General features: G+C 51.9%; 7 protein-coding genes across 7 annotated transcripts; 3 read left to right on the top strand and 4 right to left on the bottom strand.

Annotated features, from left to right (window-relative positions):
* Positions 1-272: 272 nt before the first annotated feature.
* N7458_012090 (fungal specific transcription factor domain-containing protein) lies at positions 273-3,659 on the bottom strand (the record flags this gene model as incomplete). Its single annotated transcript, XM_056915472.1, has 5 exons — positions 273-1,061; positions 1,132-1,436; positions 1,489-1,536; positions 1,594-3,389; positions 3,544-3,659. 5 exons carry the CDS (start codon positions 3,657-3,659, stop codon positions 273-275), a joined length of 3,054 nt encoding a protein of 1,017 aa, XP_056760226.1.
* Positions 3,660-4,478: 819 nt separating this feature from the next.
* Positions 4,479-6,377, bottom strand: N7458_012089 (putative UV radiation resistance protein (UVRAG); the record flags this gene model as incomplete). The annotated part of the gene is made up of 2 exons (XM_056915471.1): positions 4,479-6,245; positions 6,297-6,377. 2 exons carry the CDS (start codon positions 6,375-6,377, stop codon positions 4,479-4,481), a joined length of 1,848 nt encoding a protein of 615 aa, XP_056760225.1.
* Positions 6,378-6,721: 344 nt separating this feature from the next.
* Positions 6,722-7,858, top strand: N7458_012088 (mitochondrial 54S ribosomal protein mL67; the record flags this gene model as incomplete). The annotated part of the gene is made up of 2 exons (XM_056915470.1): positions 6,722-7,003; positions 7,133-7,858. The coding sequence occupies 2 exons, from the start codon at positions 6,722-6,724 to the stop codon at positions 7,856-7,858; spliced, it is 1,008 nt and encodes a 335-aa protein (XP_056760224.1).
* An 826-nt stretch (positions 7,859-8,684) lies between these two features.
* Positions 8,685-10,457, bottom strand: ptcG (type 2C protein phosphatase PTC1; the record flags this gene model as incomplete). Its single annotated transcript, XM_056915469.1, has 2 exons — positions 8,685-9,131; positions 9,186-10,457. The coding sequence occupies 2 exons, from the start codon at positions 10,455-10,457 to the stop codon at positions 8,685-8,687; spliced, it is 1,719 nt and encodes a 572-aa protein (XP_056760223.1).
* Positions 10,458-10,758: 301 nt separating this feature from the next.
* Positions 10,759-10,968, top strand: N7458_012086 (uncharacterized protein; the record flags this gene model as incomplete). The annotated part of the gene is made up of 1 exon (XM_056915468.1): positions 10,759-10,968. The coding sequence occupies one exon, from the start codon at positions 10,759-10,761 to the stop codon at positions 10,966-10,968; it is 210 nt and encodes a 69-aa protein (XP_056760222.1).
* Positions 10,969-12,242: 1,274 nt separating this feature from the next.
* On the bottom strand, positions 12,243-14,160 carry N7458_012085 (PPIL2 family peptidylprolyl isomerase; the record flags this gene model as incomplete). Its single annotated transcript, XM_056915467.1, has 4 exons — positions 12,243-12,741; positions 12,798-13,990; positions 14,071-14,087; positions 14,151-14,160. 4 exons carry the CDS (start codon positions 14,158-14,160, stop codon positions 12,243-12,245), a joined length of 1,719 nt encoding a protein of 572 aa, XP_056760221.1.
* A 944-nt stretch (positions 14,161-15,104) lies between these two features.
* On the top strand, positions 15,105-17,310 carry N7458_012084 (putative C6 transcription factor; the record flags this gene model as incomplete). The annotated part of the gene is made up of 5 exons (XM_056915466.1): positions 15,105-15,440; positions 15,502-15,855; positions 15,904-16,238; positions 16,327-16,677; positions 16,731-17,310. The coding sequence occupies 5 exons, from the start codon at positions 15,105-15,107 to the stop codon at positions 17,308-17,310; spliced, it is 1,956 nt and encodes a 651-aa protein (XP_056760220.1).
* Between the last annotated feature and the right edge of the window lie 375 nt (positions 17,311-17,685).

Raw genomic sequence — 17,685 nt, 5'->3', positions numbered from 1 at the left:
GCAGGCATCACGTCCCTGTTTCATCCAGATTGTGACCCTGACCAATCACAGCCCTCAATAAGACATTTCAAATACCTGATTTTGATGTATAAACAAATAACAGAATAATTTGCTAATGTGCAAACCTCCAACGCAAACAACGCCAACTTGAAGATCCCGTAGGGGTATATAGTTTAAACGGGGTGAGAAAAAGAGACACGCGACAGAAAAGGTACGGGTCATATCGACAAGCTGACTCAGGCAGAATCCAGTTCACGGTGCACGAACACACCTCAACCCAAGAAATGAGGTGGGAGTCCCCCAGACTCATTCTCACCATTGCCATGCCCGTCATAACCTTCGTTCAAAAGCACCTCCAACATATCAAACTCACCCAACATCGGGCCCGTTCCGCCCAGACCCTGGTCCACCACTCCGCTGGAACTATTGAAGAACTGATCCAGCGGAAGCGCAAACCAATCTGGAAGCGCACCGGACGTAGAACCTGCCCCGTTACTATCCCCGACGGCCTGCGAGGAGACGACGTGGTTGGGCGACGATCGCTCCAAATCGCTCGCTGCCATGGCCGAGTTCGAGTCATAGTAGTTGTAATAAACTGACGGCGGCGGTGGCATGAAGGAGACATTCAGGTTCGACGAGTTGATCGTCTGTGCAGGGATACTAGCCAGCTGATCGTGGGCCGATCCGATCGGTGCTGACGGATTCCCGCCGGCACCGTTGCTGTCCACGTAGGCCCCTAGGCCTCCGCTCGGAGTTGCATCTTGCGTTGATGACCAGGGTGTTTGTGGGCCATCACGACGAGCCACAAGGCTGTCGCGTGGCGGGGACTGTGCGCGGGAGACGGGTGCCGAGGCATGCCCGTCTCCATCAGCGCCACGGTCGTGTGGTGCGAACCGAAGGAATCGCGTACGGATGCTGCTCGTGAGGAGCTCCAATAGGCGGGCGACGGTGTTACTGATATGTACATCGTCGACGACGAAGGTCCGCAATGCCTCTACGGTGCGATCCTGGAGGTCCAGAGAGACTCGTACGTCGTCCTCCCGGGCGCCGAGTGTGAATGTCTAAAGAAGCGGAGTCAACATTCGGAGCTCTGTAGTTGCCCGATGCAAAAGCTAGCCTCTTGGTACTTACTTTCAGGATGAATATCATGCCGGACAGAATGCGGAAAAATGTCCGAATTGGCGCATGTTTGAGACGACCGCCAGGAACGAGACCCTCTAGCACAGTTTGTAGAATCTTCCGTGAAGCATCTACAACTTCTTGAATGTAGGTTTCGTTGACGCGGTAGAGCTCCATCAAGGCGCGGAACCACCCAGTACTACCAGCAGATGGCCCCGGCCCTGATCGACCAGTCTGGGCTTGAACAGAAGACTCGTTAGACATGGTGGTCCATCGGTCGACGACCGCTTGAAGAGCGAGCGAGTTGACGTATAATCCTGTGGGAAATTAGTCTCGGGTTATCCCAGCAACCTAAGCTGATGAACTTACGGGTATATTCGTATTCAATGATCAGAATGCTTCGCATAGCCGGAGATACTGCGATTAGTTAGCCTTGACTCATATCCACAGACGCCTTCTCAGGGTTGAGCTTACAGTTAACTCGGTCCAGGTTCTGTCGAAATTCTCGCAACTGTGGTTGGAACCAGTCGATCTGTTCACGGTACCTTCCGCTCCTGATCAACTCCGACGTCTGTTCACTGGATGCGAAGAGTTGATGGTTTGCTTGGTACACTATCTTCGAAATACCCATCCAGCAATCCTGCATCTGATCGAGGTCCAAATCACCATCTTTCGAGTCAGTGGCAGGCGCGGGAATATCTCGGCCCCATTCGGTGAGAGGCAGCATAGATGGAATCCCCAGTCGTCCACTGCTGTGCGTGATGAAGACTAGAATCAGTCGTCGCAGTCGCCGCTTGCGTGCCTGCTCAGAGGGCAATTCAGGGACTTTCGACTCGCCCTTGTGGTCGAAAACGCCAAGTTCAAAGGCCAAAGCTTGTGCCGTGCTCAACAGCATCCATGACATTCGATCTGACCTCCAGGCAGGCTCTAGCCATTTTTGGAAAGCCACTCGACCTTCAGCAGAGGACACCCTGTTATAGACCTGATCGCTCTCAGCATCTACGTCTTTGTCCGCACGATTTTGTGAATGGGCTTCCCTATCCAGGAGTGTATTCTCGTCATCACCTGGAGGGAAATGAAGATTTCGGGGATGCCAATCCGTGAGGATCAACAGTGCTTCCACGGTTCCTAGGGCTCTCAGATTTCCCTTGGAGGTGGGACCCCCTGCGCCTGACGCGAGATCCAAAGATCGGGGGCGACCTCCTTGGGCGTCAAATTTCTCTTGGCCCCAGAATAGGCGCTCGATCATACCACGCAAGTAGGACCAGAGACGATCATGTATATAGAAAGCACGAGTGCTGGCGCCGTCACCTTTGGGTTTCAAGTGGCGGGAGGCAATCGTAAGAATAGTCACCGCCAGAACAGGCTCGTCCATGAGCAACGTGCGATGTGTCGAAGGTCGAGAGTAGTCAGGAGTCACTACTGGGCTCATTGGGGCAAGATTTTCGTAGTAGTACGCCACGTATTCCATACCTTCTTCCACGGTCATCCATCCGGCGCGGACGAAACGTAGTCGTGACCATGCTCGAACAGCGTCAAGGAAACCGGGGTCTTGAGGATTTGGAGAGCTTTCCCGTGGACCACCGTCATCGGGCATCTGATTCTCGACAGCTCCTGCACCCCCCGCTCCACTTGGGAAGTAGCCATTCCCACCAGCGGACATACCAGATCGAGGGGTCCGCGAGAAAGACCCGCTCACGTTACCGGGGGAGTTTGCGTGGGCTAGGGGAGAAGGCCCAGAGTTGAATGAGGAGACGGAGCGTCTGGCGCCGTAGCGATTCTCGAGGCTCTGACGGTTTAGATCCTCTGTTCGACCCGCAGCTTCGGAAAGTAAATGCAGGGCATCATGGGTATTCGTGATGGCTGGCGACAATAGCTCGACGGCAGTCCGGTTCATCATTGGCGGGCCTCCATACCCAGGCACCGTACTTCGCTCACTAGACTGAAATGCCGGCAAGCGAGGATTTCGCGACTCAAGGAACTGCCTGGCCTGGGAGGAGATGGGCGCAGTGGGCGTAAAACGTTGAGTCGTAGCAGCTGCGGGGGAGGCCTCGGGCCATCTCTGCCGAGTGCGAAAGCCGTCTGTCTCGACGGTCGGTTCGGGGGGAGGGAATTGATTTGGCTCGACTTTAGGTGCTACTTCATTTGCAGGTGCTTCTCCAATCATCATCCGCTTGTCGCGGCGAAGCACTTCTGCAGCCTCTGCATCGTCTTCGGCCGCCTCGGAGGCTTTGCGCTTGCGACGGGTCGCCGAGAATTCACATCGTTTGCTTTCGCGTCGGCATCGCACACAAGGAGGGGGCGAGGATCATCGACGCCTGTGAAAATTTTGCGATCAGTCAGCTATCGCTGGTCGAATGTTGCGTGGGGAGAAGGGGGGGGGAGGGAGGAGGGGTCGCTGATCGCATACTGCCTAGATCACACTTGACCTTGCGTTTGCGACACGGATCGCAGGCCTGGTAGCCGCGCCTATGATGCGGGGCAGACGGCGACGGCGACTTGCGTGAGTCATTGGTCGCGCTATTGGTGTCCTGTCCCATGCTGGGAAGGGGGAGGGGTTCGAGAGGTGATCGGGCAGCAGCAGGGTGGATAGCAAATGCTGGGGAAAGCCGATGCAAAGCGAAGATAAGCTGGCAGGGCGGTGGGGGAGGGTGCTTAGCTGAGCGACCAGCCGATTGGGTGGCGAGACTGGAGAGAGGGAAAAAGAAAAAATATGTAAGGAACACAATTCTAAAACACAAAAGAAAGGAGGGAATTGAGCCAATCTGGAAGGAAGAAAAGGAAAGGGAAATATGATGACCGATGGAAATGGCACGCATCGTGAGGGCCATAGCCAAAGTGCCTGGCCGACGAAGGAGCCCCAGTAGTCTTGACCAGCCACCAATTTTCATTGTATAATGGAATAGGGCCTTGCGGGGTAGCCAAAGTGTAAAGAGTTACATTGCCGGTTAGGCGAGAATTAAATGGCATCATAACGGTGTGCTGGATGGAAGTTGCCATAGTAAAGATCTAAAATATGTCCATATAATGACGGTCAATATATATCTCAGGCACATCCAGCTACGCCCGGCATCAATAGGAACATTAGCCTGCATAACGCATGGCCTAATGAATGTTACGAAACAGCGACAAGCCAGACCCAGGTAATGTCTTACTAGAGTAATCTTAAAACGCGTTTCAAGGCCTCTTGGACAAGAGAAAAACAGAATATGACATTCGCTCATGCAAACCAGGTATGTACGCCTCTACATATACACAAAACAATGCAGACAGACCAGCCCAATAAAGACGACCAAGTACACACGGCTACACCACCTGAGAAAGATTGATCAATTATCGCTTCCCACACGGTAGATATATCACGCTCGCGATGACAGCGGCGGAGTGACAGTCCCCGTTGACGTCTTTGCCCCATGGTCCAATGCAAACCCGTTCATGCGCGCGACCAAATCCAAGGCTTTCCGAGGCTGAACCATTTCACCAGAGGCGACGCTATCGAGACTGCCTCGACGGGACATGTTTGGGGTCAGTCTGCCAGCAAGAAGACCACGAATGCCACCCGCTTTGCGAGCAGGGATATCCGGCGTCCCAGCAGTCAGGATGTAAAAGAGATATTTGAGATTTGGGAGGGTGTGTCGAATATCCAGACCCCGGATGCCTTGCTTGTTGAGCAAAAACTCAATGTCTTTGTTCAAGAGAAAGACACCATATTCAAATCGGTATTGGACGCTCACGGGGTAGAGGGGGAAGGTGCGCTGCGGCAGGTCTTGAGACACTGGATCCTGGATCAAGGAGGTTGACAGGTTTGGACTAATGGGATAGGGTATCGCAACAGAGAGATAAAAAGAGAGCAGGTATACAAGGTGAGCAGTATGACCCAGCGCCGCAGCAACCTCTTCGCGGTTGATATCGTCAAAGCTGGAATTAGGGAGTGGCAACCCGGCAATGGTAAATGCCAATGTCTTGTCAGGAATCGGATCAATCGGATAGATTACCATCAGGTCCTCGGCAATGCGCCGAATCTGGCCCTTCGTCTCCTCGGCAGTCTGGTTGAGCAATTGCTCGCTGCTGACAAGTTTCTCCTGAGCATCGGGCAGGTGACTGCGAGCCTTCTCTTGCGCGAGCCAGCCCTGTTCCATGGCGTCTTTCCGAGCTTTGATGCTAGAAATAAGGTCCTCCTTACACTTGTTCGCACCTCGAATCTGCTTGCGCTCGACAGCGATAGCCTGTCTGAACGAGGCGAGGCGATCCAGTGCTTTAGCTGCCTCGCTCTCCGCCGTTAAAGCGGCCTCATTCTTCTTCAATATCTCTCCAATCTGCGTCTCTAATTTTTCACGGGTCGCTAGGGCGTCTTGAATGCACTCGTCTAGGTTCGCCAACCGCATCAATGCGTCGTAGGAAGATGTAGGTAGAACCGCGCCGTCAGCAGTACTCCGTTGGCCGGCGCCATTGAGTGGCGACTCAACCGGCGGGATATCAGTCAAGTTCGTGTACACCCCGTCGGGGAAGTGAAACAGGATGCAGTTGGCCGGAAGAGGCTGATGGAAGGCTTCGATTGTCTTCCCCAGGAACTGCAAAGAGCGCAAGTGTTGCTGTAATTCCACCAGCAGGACGTACTCGGACATGTTCTCTGTCTTTGCCCACAGCTTTAGAGTCAATGCATCCCGGCGGGACACTGCGGGACCGCAGAAATCTAGGTCGAAAAACCGAAAGCTGGGATTGGTTGCTTTATTAACCACTTCGCTGATATAGACCGGCTCCTCAATGCCATCACAGTGGAATGAAAAGAAAGTATCCGCCATACGATTCTTAGTAATGTCCTCTAGCCGGATTTGCCGCGTGTGAGGGTTGGGATCGTTCCAAGGCAACAGGCTTCGGCGACGCGACTCGCGCATGTCGGGTCTCTTGTCTGCGTGGTCATCTTGGCTCGCGCGTAACTTGAGATCTGTGAAGGACCGTGAAGGTTGTAGGGCTCGAGACTCATTTTGGGCTAGGAGTTTGGCGGGCGACTTCAGGGTGTTTGGGATATCGTCGTCATCAATGGTCTTGCCTCGAGCTCTATTTGGAGGGGGCGTGACCACCAGGTTGCGCACAGAGATACCATGGAGATGCCGAAGCTTTCGATTCTAGGAATTGTTAGCCTTGTAAGTATATAGCTGTGCTGGTGTAGGCTCTACCGATGCATAAAGCCACGGCCGCTCCCTGCGCACACCTGCGTCATGCTCCGTAGCTGCGAGTTCGCCGCCTGGGGCGTCCATCGCGACGTTTGAGCTACCCAGAAGAATCACAGAATCTAGCAGCAGGGGCAGCTACAGCGTAGGATGAGACAGAAGTGCATTTCCGCGAAAGAAAGTCGAATCCTAGAATTCAGGCACGCTTGAGCAATGTCGGAGGTGTCTGGAGCGATAAGGTCAATGTGGAGAGCAGGCAGCGCCAAGACCCGCGGATGGCCCCGTCAAAAAATCCACCTCCGTCTTCACTTCCCATCAACACCGGCGACCGTCACACCTCACAGCCTTCCACGCCGTTGTCAATGCGATAGATCTCGCCCAGTCGATTCCCTCCCCTGTTCCCGGGTAATCGCGCACATCTTCCGGCCGCAATGGCCTCAGCCAGCACGGCGTCCAAGCCGATCCAGAAGATCCTGGACTCAACCCGAGTCGCCTCGTTGAAGAAATTCGTACGACACCCGCCCATTGACTCGACAAAGCCGATTCAAGGAAAGATCCGAGAGGCGGGCTCGAATGCATGGAAGGAACACTTGCAGCGTGAGAGCGTGCGGTTGCAGAAGGCGCTGAATTCGATCTCGCATGGAAAGCACATCTTCGTCTACCACAATGTTCAGACGAAGCAGGTTGTATACTCTTTGACTCGGTATCTGGAGGTGAGTGTTTTTCAAGCATGGTTTGATCCTGCATTGTCATGATATGAGCCTGGCACCGTTTGATCCGGCTCTGTCTAGATCTCCACATTCGTCCTGCAAGCGTCTAACCATCCGTGTCCTCCACTATAGGAGAACAACGTTCTGCGCCAAATGGTCTACCACGGCAAGAAGACTGTCCCCGCCGAGCTACGCCGGGATATGTGGACTCCATACTACTCCGTCCACTTCGGTGATGCTCGCCTTGGCCTCCGCGCCTACCAATTGCTCCGCGAATTCTCGATGCGACGACAATTTTCTCCTCCTCCCGAGATGATCACAGTCACCGAAGAATTCCTGGCCTCCAGACGACCCAAGGACCCCTCCGCTGCGGAGGAGTTCGACAGGCTGAATAAAAAGAGGATTGGCTGCCCAATGGAGAAGAGGGAGCGCGCGCGAGTCCTCATGGACCAGAAGGCTACCTCGGTTGCCGATATCGCTGCAGTTCTGGAGATCCAGGAGAAGGAGATTGAAAACGGCATTTTGGACAAGGAGCAATGGCGCCAGAAGCACTACCGCAGCCAGAAAAGGCGTCAGCGGGCGGCTATCGCGCAGGAGGCCGAGCGGGATGAGCAGAACCAGGCCCGCATTCAGGCGCTCGAAGAGCAGCTGAGCGAGCGTGAAGGTGTTGAGGTGAAGATTGGCGAGATTGGTGACTATCCGGATACCCCGGGGGATGTTAAGATTCTCTGGCGCGATGTGCACGATGCCAACTATGCCGCATCGTGGCCTGACAAGGTCCAGCATGGCGAGCTGGAGGTGAAGCGTGACAACATCATTGGCGGCGAGCGCCCTCATGGGATCTCCCTGGAGGTCTAATACGGCGAATTTTGGAGGAGTCATGAGCGTCCATGGCCACCGTAGCGGGTTTGTTCTCTCTTCCCTGGCCCATTCGCTATTTGTTGGTCATATTGAGCGGATTTCGTCCGTTGATATCTCTTTCTACCTGGAATTGGTCTCAGGCCATGGGAGATACTTTGTATTTGTTTAACCCTTTCTCTGTTTCCGCCAGCTATCTCCCAAGCTATTACCTACTGCATAAATTGTATTTTTAGACATTTTCGATCCTTAGTGACGAACAAAGATGCTCAAATTACCAAATCATTCCAACTATTGAAACCCTTCGAACTGTTCCACTTTTCAGAGGAAGACCAGTTATAGTCTACAAGCTCGTTCTAATCCGTCCGCATGGGTGTAATGACTGGGCTTTCAATTTACAGTGTGGGAAGACCTACCCATACATACACAGAAGTGATATTCAAGAACAAATAAGGATGACAAAAAGAATGGTCTTCAACTCATGGGCCCAGGCATGTTAGAGAGAAAAGAGGGGAAATAAAGGTGGCAAACTATCCGACACGTAGGACAGACGCCGCATAATAGAGCGTTTGTGACAGCCAGGCCCCAATCCGCCCAATCTCCCCAGAGAGTGGCGACCAGGTATAAGGAACATAACCGAAGTACTGGTTAAAACTCATAACTGACGCCGATGTGTAATGTAAAGAAGTGGAAAGGAAAAGAAGAGATGAAAAATTCCCCAGGGTCCCAGAACCTCGAACCGTCTTGCTTGAGAGACATCAAGTGCGATGAAAGGAGACACAAACATGTACGTTGTTTATCGATGGGTGAAATGGGTGCTTTGAGTTCACTTGGTCTCCTGAGATGCATGCGTCGAGGTCAAAGGATCCACCGATGGGAGATCATTATGCTCGTTGGCGAACAGCTCGGCCTCAGAGGCTTCACTTTTGTTGGCCATCCTCTGAAGAGTTTCCTCTCCAGCTTGCTCGGCTGTCTCTGGATCGGTGATTCCTGCATGGGCCATGCTTTTCCGTGCTCCCTCCACGATCTTGTCCGCTTCGGTCATACCGTGAGCCACATTCGTCGCTGGATCACCTTCCACTCCGATCGGCTCCGTCTTGTTGTTGACAACACTCTTCAGACGGGCCGAGTCGAGCCGGATGACCATGCAGGAAAGGTTATCGGTACTGAATCGTGCAAGAGCGTGGTCGACCAGAAGCTTAGACGCATGTTGAGCATCTTGTACGTTGCGGATAAGATCAACAGCTTCCTGGTCACTGCAGACATCCCAAAGCTAGAGCAAACGTCAGCTACGAATCAATGTTTGAAAGAAAAGGCGAATGCTTACCCCATCGCAGGCGAGGATGATGAATTCATCAGCATCCGGCTGAATGACAGTCTCGGTGGTGTACGGATGCCCGGTGACCAAGTCCTTGAGATAAGCATCACCAAGGGCACGAGTGACTGCAAGCACGCCATTAACGCGGTTGTTCAGAATGAGCCCGCCAGCATTGGCGATTCTCTTTCCTTCGTTCTCATCGCTGCCCTTGTGATCGTATGACAAACGAAGAGCCTTCCCGTTGCGACATAATACAATGCGAGCATCGCCAACATTGGCGGTGTACAAAACGCGCTGACGCTGAGCCCTCTGCTGCAACTTGGAGATTGAGGGACCCTCCTGGGTCGGAGTATCAGAGTTGGCGTCGTTCCTGCCAGCAGCTGCCGCGGAGGCAAGAGCCGCGGACCCGGTAGCCGATTGAGAGCTGGGTACACGGTCCTCCCAGCGAAGAACGGCGATGACAGCCGTACACCCACTGTTCTTGAGAGGGAGCTTTTCCAGCTGCTGGTCAACACTGGTAAACGTCTGGTCGAGAAGTTCAGGAACCGGGGTGTTGGGGTTCTTGCGCATGATATCCTCGAGGATCAAATGCAGCTTTTTCCCACACCACTCTGCTGCGAATGTGCCAGCATGTCCGTCAAATATGGAAAAGTAGCCGTTGTCTGTTTCTACCACATTTGATGACCCCTCCGACGCTTGCGACTCGGTAGCCGACCCGGGAGGGTCGCTGCCATTTATGTCAGGCGCTGTAGGGGCCGGAGTACCTAGAAAGTTGTACAGGTAGGCATGTGTATCTTCCATTGTGCGGCGACATTTTCGATTCCGGTCTTCCGTAACGCCCACGCGGAAAGATGATCGTGGAGTTGGGGCTGATTCTCCAGCGGAGTTGTTGAAGGACCCTTGCGGGACGATCAGGGCTGGGTCCATCTTACCCAACCTTTGGAGGGGGCTTTCGGAGCCCGATGGACTGGTGGCAATGACCGAGAAGGATTCACGCGTGCCGTTCAAACTCAGCGAGTTTTTGGCGTTGCTAAAGAAGGTTGCCGCCTTGGTGACGGTACTGGTGCGGCGCTTCTTATCACCCACTGGGCCTTCCTGTTCGCTCTGTCGGCGGTTGAAAAATCCAGTACCTGGCGGAGTGAATCTCTTGTCGCGGGGGCTGGCGTTGCGGGGGCTGGCGTTTTCGGGATTGATGCTCAAGGCGTTAGTGTCAATTCCAGGCACTGGAGATGAGACGGCGTCTGTCTTGTCTTTGGGTGGGCTCGAGGAGCCACTGAACATTCTGCTCAGCAACCCACCCTGCGAAGAAAAAGCTGCGGCGCTTATTTCCTGCCAGCTTGATTATATCCCTGGTCGACAAGGATGGGCGTGGACGGTATGGGGAAGAAGAAGAAGGCGGGGTTGGTGATGAGCAGATGGAGATACTCCGGACTGACGTAGTATCCCTCGGTCGGTCGACGGCGGGAGTAGAGACTATGAGTCTGACAGGGGTTAACTAAAGATCTGATCCGAAAAGTAGACTTGGGGTAGTATAGGTGAAGGAATGGTAGAAAAGGGCCGTAGGGGGTGATGCCTAGCGACAATGAACGGAGAAGAAGCAAAGGCAATGGGGGCAGTTGGGGCAGCAGGGCGCAGAGGGGAAGCGCCCGTTGTTTTCAGCGCGGAACAGGCGCTCGGAGGAAAAAGACCGGCCATTGAGGTGATCAAACTCGCAGGCGATGACTCGAGGCTCTGCTGCCGCCCGCTTGATGCTCAACAATTGCGCGCAGACCTGATGGCCATCGCGCGTTGAGTCGTTCCTGGTCCCGAACCCCCGCTCCACGGAACCCCCGGGGAGCTGCATGACTATGGGCGAATTGAGACCAGCTTACCGTGAATGTCGAGGAGGGTGGTGACTGAGAAAATTTGGCGTACGATCAGAGAATAATGGTGGGTGAGTTGAAGTGTGGCAGTGCAAGTGTAATGAGTTGAGCAGGTTGAAGGTGAGAGATGATGATGATGATGCGATCCGGATTTGGGGAAAAGCGAAGTGAAAGTGAAAGTTGGTTAACTCCGCCCCGTCCGGATGGGTGGGCGGAGGAGAGCCAAGAACGGAGAGGGGAGGAGTGGAGCTTTAGGGGGGAGACTGGACGTCCCTAGAGATGAAAGAAAGAGGGTTTCTCGCAGAAGAAGGGGTTCCCTATTTAGATTGTTGAACGAGCTTACTGATCTTCGATGATCCCTGCTCTCTCGAGATTGAGATTCTGGGGATACTACTTCTGAGTACTGACTACAGTTCTACGACTAACCTAACTAGTGGGCCCGTCTATACTTTTCAAGCGAGCAACTTCATCTTCATTTGGTCCTCGCTACTTCCTCGCTACTTCTACACCAGGAGACCACTGATAGGCTCTGCCTGTGTCTTGAGTTGACTGGAATAAGCAACTAGTTAACTAACTAACTAGTTAATGAGAGACCATTAGATAACTAAGCTATGGAATTACTAGCTCCGGGGAGTGAGGGTTAGCCTTGAAATTAGCCTCGTGCTGATCCTGATCCCCTAGGGGCCTAAAGTAGATCGGAAGGAAGAATCTAGGAGGATTCTTTCCAGAGAGAGGGTAAATCATATGCGATTCATAAGACAATTGAGGTTTTTTAGGCTTGGAAATGTAGTTTAGGCTTGGAAATGTAGTTTATTCCCATTTCCAGTGTACAAGATCCTCCGGGATAGCTTTCTGTAGGCTCGATGATGCATTGGACATTGGCAAGCAGGCTGAGAACTTGAGAACCGACTACTTTCTAACGAAGGACCACAAAAACAGAACAGCCTTGGACAGTTACTACGAGGCCCTTCATCCTTGGTGACGTAGAATGGCTGGCTAGCAGCAGTGTGAAGTCTTACACTCTTCAAGGAACCTTCATGATATCTTCCCATCTCAAATGGCCTTCTAACTCTCACCTAAATGATTTCCTGTCCCGTATCGCCTTTCTTTTAACAAAAAGAAATTATACAAGAAACCACCATGTTCACACAGATGCCGTAGCGCCAAGACAAAGGTGGAGATGAAACAAATTGAATAGGACCGATTACCACGAACTAAAGTCTCCGAAGCCGCCTGTTCCCTTGGCCTTCTTGCGTACCGGTTCAGGCTCGGGTTCCTCGTCCACATATTCCACAATCTCATCTTCCTCGCCGCCCCGGTCAGCCAGTGCGGCTTTTAGATATTTACCAACACCGCCTTGGCCCTCTGCACTGGAATCTGCGCCAGCACCCCGGACTCGCTTCCCCGTCCAAGTAACACGGTCGTCGTCCACACGTCGACTAGTCCCATCGCCATCGGCGTCTTCGGCATCAATTTCTTGGGTTCCTTCCGCACGCTTCTGATTTAAAAAGTCCTCGAAGGGATCCACGAAGACGGTCACATTCTTGATACGGACTTCGGGGGTGGGTCGATTGGTATTTGCTTCCACGGGGTGTGTCTCGAGGGCGTTGAGAGTAGTAGATGAGGGAGAAGGATCATCAATCAGTCGGCCGAAGACAGTGTGCTTGCGGTCAAGGTGAGGCAAAGCTCGATAGGCGAAGAAGCTAGATATGCGTGTGAGCAGGTCTTGTTTGGACACTGGAGCAGTGTTCAGACTTACAATTGACTGCTATTTGTGTTCTTGCCCTTGTTCGCCATACTGAGCGTGCCGCGTCCGTCATGTTTCAATGGACCCTCAAACTCATCGGCAAAGTACTTGCCCCAAATACTTTCGCCGCCTCTGCCCGTACCAGTAGGATCTCCACCTTGGATCATAAAGCCCTTGATGTTTCGGTGAAAGGTGACATCCTTGTAGTAGCCTTTCTTCGCCAGCTGAATAAAATTCCAGACGGCCTTGGGAGCATATTCCGCATATAACTCCACATTAAGATGCCCCGCAGTGGTATCGATCCGCGCATAGCCCTTGGCCTTTACCCTTCCTCGCTTTAGCATGTACTCTTCTTCTGATAGGAGCGCCAGCTCGGCCGATGTATGAGGCGTCAACCCAGTGCTTGTGAACGAAGCCGCGGCTTTGCCAGTCGTGAACCGTGCGGCGTTATAGGGAGTGGGTTTTCCAGTTTGAGTCGCCCCCAACTTGGAGACCGTCGTTCCGAAAGCGTCAGCTTTAGATACTGCTTTCGAAGCAGCTGAACCGGCTTGTTGCTGGGCCCGTTCTGTGCGCGCCTTGGCCACCGCCTCCTTTGCCTTCAAGATCTTCGCGGAACTACCCAGCGCATTGGCATTGACACTTCCTGCAGGTTGACTCTGTCCAGGAATCTCCGTTTCGCCTTCTTTGAGGTAGTTGAATGAGCTGAGATTGCGCGACTCGACATTTTGCGGGTCCTGCAGGGTGATGATATCTTTGCGAGTAAACTCCTCATCCGTGACGAGATCGCGCAACATTTTCCCCTTGATATTCAACCGCTCTACGGTATCCCAGGCAAAGACATTGCCCGTGTTGCGCAATGCGACAATGTGCGTGTTGTCCGTCAGGACCTTGTACGTCACGGGATCAACGTATTCGCCGTCCTCGTTCTTCGCGATGGTGAGCTTGATCAAGTCGGAGCCCTTCAGCGGCGATCCATCTACCGGATTCGTTCCATGTTTTTTGATCCATGGCAATATGTTGGTCAGGTCGAAGATCGTTCCCGTTTGAGTGCAGACCGGGTGAGAAAACGGCTGGAGGGAGAGAGAGCAAAAATTGAACGGTAGACGCTTGAATGTCGCATGAGAGCCTCCTTGTCGAGCTTTGGCAACACCAGCGCCTGCGCTGGCTGAGAATGCATCTTCTGATGCCCACTCGGAGTGTGTGATCTGTGTTAAGACAATCGTCAGTACCGATGCGATGACAGTGGGGTGGCCCAAGGGCGAAGGTCAGTTAGGAGGGGGCGTACGTAAAGCTTGTCCGTTCCTGTAATTAATCAAATAATGTCAGTGGGTTCATCAAACGAGTTAATCGGTGCGCAAAACCTACCTTTACCCATGTTGATTGAAGCTTAAGCTTCATTTGAAACGCAGTTCCTCGGCGACTTGAAAAGGCCGTAGAATGACGGTGGACTAACTTATTTGGGTCAAGCTTAGTTTATTGCACTGTACAAGCACAGTCACGTGCCATTACAGTAGTTTGTAACTGGAATAAGCTCCTCTGGTATGACAACATGGAAATAAGCTTCATTCAAGAACGATTCCTTCTTTAAAATAATCCCATTGACTGCTATCCCTTCTCTAACCTATCTAGATCACTACACTCAGCTTCCTACAACGTTCTCGTCTTTCTCATTACCCAAGCCAAGGGTGTCCATATCTCGTTTCAAGACGGACTATCCGTATTTCCGCGTTCTATTTCCAAACATTTGGTTATTACCTACGCTATCGCTCCGTCGTGGTCCATGGTGGTTGACTATGGTGATAGTGTTCATAATAACTAAAGAAGATGGCCTTTGCTGTGTGAATTCATCCGAAAGAGGAACAATAGACTTTCACTTAGAGTACTTAGTCATATGTACAAATCTCTGTAACGTTAACTAACTAGATGCAGTAGTAGTGGAGCCTTTCCGCTCCAAGCTTATTGGGTGGAGATTTTATCAGCCTCTCGAACCCCAACCTTGTACACAGTCCTTACATCATATTCTGGCAAAGACCCCAAGATAGCCGCTCAAGGCCACACCAATGGGCCCCTTCAGCATCACCTTTCTCCCCTGATCGACTGTTTCTCAACACTTGTCCTGCAGTGGACGAGAGTGCCACAGGGTACCTCCGTCTGTCTGTGTTACAAAGGGCTTGCATACTTGCTAGGCACGTCCAACGGCGGCGAAGACGTCGAAGAGCGTTGTAGACAGTGTGGTCGAAATTGCTATTTACAGTTACGAATCATCTCTTATTCATCTTACTGTGCCATCGGACCAGACCACATCACCGGAAAGAAGCCATGAGCAGCTGGCCCAATGAGCCTGGAGGTAATGCTCACTACAAAGTTGCCATTCCTCGGATATCGCGCAAACCTCCACTGGCGAAACGTCAACGCGTAGCTCGGGCTTGTGATGCCTGTCGCCAAATCAAACTGAGGTGCAATGGGCAACGCCCAGCATGTGAATATTGTAGCGCCATCGGGAGTCCTTGCCTCTATTCGGCCTCGAAACGTGAAGCGCGACAGATAGACCTCCAACGCCTGGAGGAAAGGGTTCAAGACTACGAATCCGTGCTGGGTGATGTCCTCTTGCATTGTCCCCAAAAGAATCTCAAGCCCATTCTGAAACTGATATCCGTAAGTCTTGTCCAGAATTCGTATGGGTCGCAATGGAAGAGGCCAACGATGATTGGAACAGGAACGGCATCCGGAATTTCTCGCGGCCTTACGACAGTCAGCACGTTTGCCTCAAAGTTCTCCTAGCCTGAAATTCAACCTCAATCTAGAACGAATGCACATTACCTATCGGGATAATCGTTTCGGAGAAGGCCTTTCTCTCCAGCGCCAGCCTCTAATTCAGACGAAGTCCATACGGCACTGGACCTCACTTGTTGAGGACGATGTGGCGAGTCATTTGCTATCATTCTACTTCACCTGGGAGAACCCGACTTGGCATTTGATCGATCAAGAGCTTTTTATCCATGATCTAGAAACGCGTGCTACAAGATTTTGTTCGCCACTTCTGGTCCACATTCTTCTTTTGTTTGGCTGTGTAGGTGTGAAGCGTTCACCCATTTCTGCAGCGGCTGACTTCTATCAGAGCTTCTCATATGGACTCCATTCATTTACAGATAGACGGCAAGAAAAGGCACTCGGACAAAAGCTCTATGATGAGATTCTTCGACTTTGGGCTCGGGAGAAGGAAACAATTGATATCCCGACGCTACAATCTGGTATCCTGCTTGGCTTACTATGTTGTACTTTTGGAACCGATCGATTGGGTACTGAACTCATCATGAGAGGGGCGGCCATGTACTACCAGACTGATTTACACAAAGATGGCGCCCCTTATTTTCAATGCGTTGATGATGATCTGAGACGCAGTATGGCAAGAGCCCAGAAATTGATATCATGGGGTGTTTTCGATGTTCAATCGTAAGTTCACAAATACGCAACCGGCGCCTTCTCATCCTCGACGCACACTTTCCCCCTTCTTGCAACTTGCCCCGCTAACAAAACATAGTCTGGCTTCCCAGGTATACAAGAAATATAGCGAATGGCCTCAGCCGCCATCAATAGTCTTCTCTCCCGAAGAAGCAGCGTCCCTTGATGAGAGTCATATGTGGAGCCCCTACCCTTTTCAGACTCCAATATTCGCGTCAAATACATATAATATTGCTCGGTTTCGCGGCAAGCTAGCAGATCTGGTTAATGAAACTGCGGCTCTCTCGCTCAAGTTGCGCGATTCCACTCCAACTGAAGACAGCTGGACTCGAGGATGTGAGATATACTGGAAGCTCTTACAATGGGATCAAGAGCTACCACCTGAAATTCTGCAAGGACGAAATAGCACCCCGCACAATCTGTGCTTACGGTGCGTTTTTCCCTATCCCACCAGAATGACCCGTTTTGCTAAATCACTCGCAGAATGTACTACCATTGTACAGTGATAAACCTGTGTGATGTGTTCGAGGAGTATTCACTCAAACAGCCACAAGGAGAGCCCGCCTTCGAGGCTGCGGAAATCAAGTCCAGCGCTGTAGAGGCACTGGGGTCGCTCATCCTTTACTACAAACATTTTCACGGATGGAAATCCGTCCCGATCGTCATGCTGCACTACCTCTGTGTCGCAGGAATCCACGCAATCGCTCGGTTAAGTCCGAGCGAAATGAAGTGGATGAAAGTTCTTGAAAGCAGTGTTTTAGGCCTCTGGAACATGGCCATCGGATGGGGACGATTGGGCAAAGCTTTTCTCAAGATCATTGGGTTCCTACTGAGGGCTAGAAAGGTCAATAATGATCATATCACGCCCAAGACAGCTGCAATCATGGATCAACTCGATGGTGCATACTGGACTGCGACTGACGCGGCGTCATTGGCAGCGGATTACGTGGTCCACTCTGTTCCATCGGATTTGACGTCGACTGCTTCTGATCCAGGCCTGAAAGTCATTGCACGGTCCACCGTGGAAGACCTTATTAAAGCAGCAGAAAAACTTACTCTGTAGCTCAAGTGAAAAATATCAGCAAATCTGCGCAAACTGGATGTCAGGAAAGTGTAGCGGTCGTATTAGAGAGACACATCAACTTTGCGACATGTGAACTGTACCGACACTTTATGTGCCAAGCGGCTCTAGATTACTTGCTACCGGAGAACAACTTGTCACTTGTCAGACGAAGTAGGAGTGATACATAAATTGGTTATTGAAATTGTGCAGTCGCTAATCATACATGTACAAAGTGCTTCCGTGAATAGAGACAATTGATAGGGACGCCAACAGTGCAATAAGCTTCCTATCAATCCCTATCAAGCCAGGAACAAATGCCTGCGATGAGTTATTTTTGGTCCGAGATCAATGCAGATGGAGCTAGATCTGTTGAGA

Source organism: Penicillium daleae, assembly GCF_028827525.1.
Source record: "Penicillium daleae strain IBT 16125 chromosome Unknown utg000009l_segment0_segment0, whole genome shotgun sequence".
NCBI classification, from domain to species: domain Eukaryota; kingdom Fungi; phylum Ascomycota; class Eurotiomycetes; order Eurotiales; family Aspergillaceae; genus Penicillium; species Penicillium daleae.
The sequence above is the reverse complement of the archived record's forward strand: the minus strand, read 5'-3'. Positions and strand labels throughout refer to the sequence as shown.